At 28.0% G+C, this 8,242-nt stretch overlaps 1 protein-coding gene across 2 annotated transcripts in view; it reads right to left on the reverse strand.

Moving 5' to 3' along the window:
* Nucleotides 1-444: 444 nt before the first annotated feature.
* The window catches only part of LOC117167503, an 18,637-nt gene continuing 10,839 nt past the window's right edge, over nt 445-8,242 (reverse strand). For both annotated transcript variants that reach the window (XM_033352498.1, XM_033352497.1), the window contains one exon: nt 445-1,726. In XM_033352498.1, coding sequence (XP_033208389.1) covers nt 1,621-1,726 — 106 coding nt within the window. In that variant the 3' untranslated portion in view covers nt 445-1,620. The remainder of the gene's footprint in view (nt 1,727-8,242) is intronic.

Raw genomic sequence — 8,242 nt, forward strand, 5'->3', positions numbered from 1 at the left:
TTAAAGATATTAAACAGAACCTCAACTTGACTGAATGTGTATCACCTGATCAACATTTCATATCCTTTATCTGTTTTTTGTTCATGTACAAACATTAAACTTTAATTTTATATTCATAAATAAGTTATCAATCAATTCCTTAAACGGCCAGACATAAGTAAACTCCTCAAATATTTACATCCGTTATTTGACATAACCATACATGTAATATCTCGGATATTTCGGTTGAACATTTTGGATATTACAGAGTAAGATCTCACTGTTTAATATCTACAGATGCTAACTTTGAACATCTAGATTACCGTCCTATAGTTAAAAATAAAATATGTTAAACCTGAACATTTAGATGTTACGTTTGAACATCTTTTTTCCTCCGTGTAGTCATATGTGGTTTTTTGTGTAAAAACAGCGATATTTATTCAATTATGAATAGCTACATCGTATAATTATTTACAAATTTTGTTTATAGAATTTACAAAAAATTATTTATCCACCGTCAAGAATCCGACTCAAAACGAAGACTAAACGAGCTATTAATATTCACCTTGCCATTTTCACGATATTCTTTGTTTATAATGGTACTTTTCAAATGTCCAAATAATATTAATTCTCTCTTTACTTATTACAGAAATAAATACTAAATGATTTTTTCAAAAATCGGCTTCAATACATAATTTTAATGCCTTTCACTTTAAAAAAGTCCGTTAACAAGAATAACAATTGTGGCTTGAAGATCAAATGCAACACAGGCATTTTCTTGTCCCACAGTTGGTAATTGAAAAAATGATGTGACAATTTGAAACTTTCTGTAGCACTTATACTAATGAGAGAAAAATATTTGGTTCCGACAACAAAACAATTTAGTTGTGGAAGTAGTAACATTTTCTCGTTTAAAAAAAAATTTCGTCCGTTCTACAAATCTGTTGCTGAACCAAAAAATATTATTTTAATTCAGTTTTTGTTACTGAAAATTTCTCTTGGAGATATGATTAGTTATTTCCTGTTCCAACAAAAGTAAAGATAAATTTATTAACAAAAGTGAGTGACGCGTGCATGACATGAGAATGATAAAAGGTAGGCTTTATGTACGTAATTAAAGGTCACACGATGTTTAAGATTAAGTTCTTCGTAAACATTGTAAATGTACGGGCCCCACCGCACCGTCGAGTCGCGTCGTTCCATGCTTAATTAACACGTACGATACAGGCGAGCGCGTTATCGGATTATCTCGAGGCTCTTTCAGCAAGTGCTTGTGAAGAGAGCACAATACATCCAAAGAGAAAATTAACTACGACATATTCAAAGGAGCTGTACTGAGTACCTTGTGAAATAATTCGTGTAGTAAAGCTAATTAGTTCAAGGTTATCAAGCACCGTTGCTTCCACGAAGAACGGCAGACTAGCACTTGTTTCATGAGCTAAGAGAGGAGCAGATAACCAGATATGTAGGTTGATAAGTACGAGTAGTAGAGTGGCAAAGGGGGAGGAAAGGAGTGCACGTTTGCGCAATTTATATTCGTGGTACCCAACAATAAATAAGACTGGTATCGTATCGAGACAGATTTATTGAGTCTTCTTGCTTGGCCTGAAGTGGGGTTGCACTGATCATGGGTCAGTGCATTTACTTGTCGCAAACCGCTTGTGGTTCCGGGCAGGGTGTACCAATTACGTAGGCTACAACTATCAGGGAAAGCACGATTCCCAATCCGATCAGCATTTGCGTGTTCCTGCAAACAAGAATGCAGAGTGTTGAACGAGCTTATATAATATACACTGATAAGCATTTCTTGGGTCAATGGTTAACATCGGTTCTTGATTAACCTTTTCATGCTTGAATTATTACATTCTCGCCTAGTTTTATATATTTATTTCTTTATTTCAAGCGCTACAACTCAATTTTCCTCAAATTGTTACAAAAGCATGAAATTTGACGTGAGGCTCCTCTTTGGCTTCAGAATACTTTTTTGATCTGGTGCAAAACATTTTTTAGATTTTTGTTTTGAAATAATAATTCCGAATTTTGTTTGAAATTTCATATAATTTTTTTTTAATTATTTAGGATATTTGTCTTTTCTCTTTTGATTTTACACTCTTTCGAAATTTACTCAAATACTTCAAAAATGCTCAAAATTAGCAAAATGGGTGCGATTTTTCTGAAAATCAGAAATTCTCATTTTTCCAAAAACACGCACAAGCCCTTGAACTCCAGCATATTGGATTGAAATGATGAAAATATTTTAAAGTGTATGGTAAACATGGATATCACCGACACCTTAAAAAATTTTTTTAGAAAAGGAGAATATTAATTTATATGCTGATTGTTTGGTAACGAAGATGAATCCAACTGAAAGGACAGATTTTTTCCGTTTTCAGACAGTACCCAGTAATGTACTTATTCTTTGCCAAACTATTGTCATACTTATTTTAAAATAATTTATTCAAATTCAGTGTACGACGCTATATTTCCAGTGAACGACACCGCTATTGATTTTAATTTAAAAGAAATTAGAAAGTTATTTGTAAGAAATATTATGCAATTTAGTTTTTTTAGACAATAAGGAGCATCATTTTGTATAATTATGGGTGTTTTTAAAATAAAAGACTAAGTTTTTGGCGAAACGGAATACCTTCGATATTGTGTGGTTATGTTTATTTCATCAGATCACGAATTTGTGAAATTCAGTAAGGGGTGCCGTTAATTGATTTTTGAGGTTCCGAAATCCAAAATCAATTAAAAAGATGTTGAACATTAAAGACTCTTGGAAGGCGATGTCATAGAAATAAGGAAAGCAAATAGCAATCATAGCAACACGGACATCAATAAAAAAATGCGTGTTATTCCCGAAAAACTTCCGTCTGTTGGGTGTCGTTCACTGAGAGATGCGTATGTCGTTCATTGGTTTTGAAGGTATGATAAGATTATTTGAAATATATCAAATCCACTCAAATTCGAGACTGATATTTATTGCATTATATTACAAAACATAATCATCTAACCTCTGAAAGTACTACAAAATAAGAAATACCTTTTCTTCTAACTGTCAGGGGACTTTCAAATTAACGACATGACTAATTTTTATAGTGTCAACATGTCCTTCCGTAGGTGGCTACAAACATGTTACTTAATGAATAAAAATTCAGTAATTTTGTACTAAATAAGTATTAAAATACAAATTACATGGATGATAGAATATTTATTCATTCACCAGTATCTATTTTATATCTCTGAAATTCTAATAAAAGCATTTTCGCTGTACAGTGTCGTTCACTAGAAGATCCTGTGTCTATTTTAGCCCTAATTTTCTCAAAAAATAGACATGATAGATAGTTTTTGAGCGCAGATTGGTATTAATCACATTAAAAAAATCTAATCTCAGTCAAATGACACAGAAATGTAAAGAAAACGTAAACACCCTAGCATATGAATTATTATATATGTGAATTTTTTTTAGCGCCGTTAAATCTCTACCAATTTCATTTCAAATCAGGCCAAATTTCAAGAAAAGTCTAGGCCATGGTTGCAGAATGATTTGGTATTTCGATATATTATTCTGTGGTGAAAATAAAGGAAATTCATAATACAAAGCTTAATCAATTTTTTTTATTTGCTACAATTATTTAATTCGAAGATTACCTGCGAATTTTCAAAACTTGACAGAAACCTTTTTTTTTAATGCGGGTTTTCCGAACTCACGTAGGTATTTGAGATTTGGTTAAATCACAATGACGATTTTTTTCTAAAATTCTCAAAAGTGACTTTTTCACAACAATTCCACTTTTAAAAATTTTCCTGATCTATAGTTCACAATATATACTGCATATCTTGTGAGTTTCGTTTTTGGTGAGCTTCTGCTTCACATTGAAAAGAATTATTTTGTAAAAATCACATTTTCGCATTTTTTGTGGAATCTATCAATGATTGCGGCCGCGATGGAATATAATTCGTAAAGATGATGAAGATGAGGCATAATAATGGTTCCTTCGAAGAAATTTAATACGGAGCGAAAATGAAAGTTTCTAGCCTCTAGGATCCATCGATTCTTCATGACTATCCAAGATAGTTTATTAGTTATAAAATACAAAATAGAGATAATTATTTACTAATAAAGAAAGCGATCAGTTGTACATAAAACCTTAAATTACTGAATGAATACTAAATGTCATCATTAAAACAACTAAATACTTTTTTAAAGTTGTTGCATTCAAGAGGCTAATATAGTTTCTTGCTGGGTACGGCCACGGAAACGGCCTGTCGCCATCTGTTACCTAATAGTGGCAATTTCTTAGGGATAAATTCCACTTGTTTACATACGATGGAAAATAAATAAATTTATAATGTAAATAAGAGTTTAAATATCAGATAACGTGAGTGCCTATAGGAAAGCTGATAAAATTTCTAGTTAGGAAAACAAAACTTATGCTCGAGTTTATTAAACGGTTTGGTCGGAATTGCATTTTGAATTTCTCTTCTCAATGACAGATCTCCTATCGGATTACAAATATCACATAAAGTTATTTTAATACTCTTTTTTTTTGAAAAGGAAATACTAACTGGAAAAATTATTGTGTTAATTGGGTCAGTAATATTATATTTATGCGATTTATTATTTTTGTAAACGTAATGCTAGTTGTGAAATTTTGAGGTTAGAAAGTTTTATTATCTCATAAGATTTATGGAGTATGTTTTATTTTTATTTTTATTTCATGAAGTATATTTTGTGAAAAAGTAATGTTTAAACAAATTTCAGGTTGTTGAAAATTAGTAATAATTTATTACTTTAACGACTGGTGAATATTTAAAAATAAATTTATGTCACTTAACCATAATAAAGTAATATTATTGTAAAAAAAATAATTTTGGAAAAAATGTATTTTTGAAAAAAAAGAATATTTGTTTAAACGATTAAACATTAATTAACCAATAATGGTTGATATTTTACCAGAGAAATAGCAATAATTATTAATTTGAAAAATTAAGAAAAACATTCAATTTGTTTGAATAATTGAAAATTAATAAATCAATGGTAATAAATATTTCACTAGACTAATAGCAATAGTTTTTATATAAAAAAAAACGAAATTTCGAAAGAAAAATTATTTAAACAAATTAGATTTCTTGAAATAATTGCAAAGTAATTAATCAGTATTGAACATATTTTTAATTTGCTCTATATCAAACATAGGGATATTCTATAGTGTGCAAATTACACAATTCCGGATAAAAATACGATTGGTATTTTCATGTCCTAAGATGTCTGTGGCACATTTCGATTTTGAAATTCATAAAGTTAGAGTAAATGTTTACTGAAACCTTACAAATACATAGCATCTATAATAGTAAATTTACAAAATAGTAATACTTATCAAAAGGAAAATTTTAAGCAAACCTACATGTCATTATTTATTTGAATTTTTCGCAGCGAGTGTCCCGTATCTCATTTATAATTTATAAATATTTTTAACATAAAGAAAATTGTTAGGAAATTTATAATTATATATCTTTCTAATGCCTCTCTTTGTATTGCAATATATTTGGTATTTAATAAACACCTGTAATTTAACGTCGTATTGGGGAGAATTTACAGACGTTAGTCTGATAATTTGGCTTATTTTCCCTTTACTTTCACTTCTGCGCCCTTACCACATGAATTACTGCTGAACTTTTTCCCTTATTCAATGTTTCACGATGACAATCGATAGAATGACTTAAAGCTTAAAATGCTGTTCTTATTAAAATATTCATCATCAATCCGCTTGTTGAAATTCTATCGGCAACTTTTATGGTTATGTTCATAACCAACAACGAAACTAGAACGGGTTTAGCTGGAAGGAAAAGACAGTTTTTTCACTAAATATTTTTGCAAAAGAAAGTTTCCTCTATTATTTAGTTTCGTTTTGAAAAATGTCACATAAGTTTTCAAAGCAATCATCTATGTATTTATTAAATTTAAAAACTATGCAAACGTGCTGACTTGTGTAAATTTCAAATTTCTATTCACTGGGAATTTCAGACTTTGGTCACCGTGGGCGCTGCCTGTCATATCCGGTTAATTATAAGGTCATGTCCGTACCCAATAGCACTCATCTATTGAAAAAAAAACGTAGTGGCGTGTTGCTGCCTCATACATTAGTCGTAAAACAGAAGGTGCATGATTACGACTGTAAATAAAACTTTCAAATAAAACAATTAGTTTTCTGCACACACAAAATTTGAATAAAATACATACATTGAAAAAAATTGTTAAATTTGTTTTAAACGAAATATTAAAATTCTTAAACAAAAAGTTAAATGCCTATCCAGAAGGCTGAATTGTGTGCGAAAAAAGGCATTTTTAATAAAAATAAATTAACTTTGCACAAAAGAAATTTATTTCCCACCAAGTATAATTTTCTATACAAAAATTTATGTTTAATCAATGTTAAATTTTCGACAGAAAAGATTAGTTTTCTTGTAGTTAAAAGAAATTAATTTTTAAACAAAAACAAACAAAAAAATTCTACAAAATAGTTAAATTTGCAGAAAACAAATTTTTAAAACTAAATTGATGAATCATAAACCAAAAAAAAAGTAAATTTTTAACAAAGCAGTTCCACTTTCAACCAGAAAAATTGAAAAAAATAGTCAAAATTCTTTTTAATTGCTTTAAATTATTGAAATCAATTGAAAATTCCTTGAAATCTACTCAAATATCCTAAAATATATCAAATCCTTTAAGATCTTAAATTAAATTACTGAAATCAATTGAAAATTCCTTCGCATCTTTTAAAACTTCCTGAAATATTCAAAATCCTGACAAATCTTTTGAAATCTCTTGACATTTTTTAAAGCTCTTGTAAATTCCTTGCAATTTTAAAAATACCCTAAAATATTTTAAATCCTTTAAAATCTTATACTAAATTATTGAAACCAATAGAAAATTTTTTGGAATTTATTAAAATATCGTAAGATGTATCAAATCCTTTAAAATCTCATATTTAATTACTGTAATCAATTGCAAATGCCTTGGAAGCTTTTAAAACACTCTCAAATATTTCGAAACCTTAAAAATCTTTTGAAAAATCTTTACGTCTTTTTAAGATTTTTAAATTACCTTTGAGTTTTTTTAAACAACCATGCTATAACGATTAAAATTCTTTGAAATTTCTTTAATTTATAAAAATGAATTGAAAATTCAGTGAAATCTTTTCAAACATCCTCAAATATTTAAAATCCTTTAAAATATTTTGAAATCTCTTAAAAATTCCTTGAAAATTAAAAAATACTCTAAAATATTTCAAATCTTTTACAATCTCATTCTACATTATTGATATCAATTAAAAATTCCTTTCAATCTATTAAAATATCATAAAATATATTAAATCTTTCAAAATCCCATATTAAGTCACCGTAATCAATTGAAAATTCCTTGGAGCATTTTAAAATACTCTCAAATATTGCAATAGCTTCAAAATACTTTGAGATACCTTGACCTTTTTTTGAAGATTTTTAAAATACTTATTGAAAATTCTTTGAAATTCCTTAAAATTAGAAAAATGGGATGAAAATTTCTTGACATCTTTTAAAACATTCTCAAATATTTAAAATACTTAAAAATCTGTTGATATCTCTTGGAATTTTTTAAAGCTCTTGAAAATTCCTTGAAATTTTAAAAATACCCTGAGATATTTCAAATCCTTTAAAATCTTATATTAAATTACTGTAATCAATTAAAAATTCTTTGGAACCTTTTTAAATACTCTAAAATATTTCGAAATCTTCAAAATCTTTTCAAACACCTAGACAAAAGATTTCTAAAGTAGTTTGGAATTTTTTAAAATAACTCTGCTAAAATTGTTTAAATTCTTTGAAATTCCTTGAAATTATAAAAATAAATTGAAAATTACTTGACATCTTTTAAAACATTCACAAATATTTAAAATCTTTTGAAATTTTTTAAAGCTTTTGAAAATTCCTTGAAAATTTAAAAATTCCCTGAAATATTTAAAATCCTTAAAAATCTTTTGACATCTCCAGGAATTTTGTAAAGGCTTAGATTGAAATTTAAAAAAGAGAAAAGTTTCAAAATGTATGTTTTTCAATTGGAAAATCTCGAAATGAAATTATTTCAGACTGAAATTTAGAAAACAGAAAAATTTTAAAACATTAAAAATTTAACTGTTTGTAGATTAGTTAAACTATTAAATTACATTTTTAATAGAAATTACTCGAGTTAAAGTTTAACTATTTCTGAAACGATTTTTGT

The sequence above is a fragment of the Belonocnema kinseyi genome, chromosome 2 (assembly GCF_010883055.1).
Source record: "Belonocnema kinseyi isolate 2016_QV_RU_SX_M_011 chromosome 2, B_treatae_v1, whole genome shotgun sequence".
NCBI lineage: Eukaryota > Metazoa > Arthropoda > Insecta > Hymenoptera > Cynipidae > Belonocnema > Belonocnema kinseyi.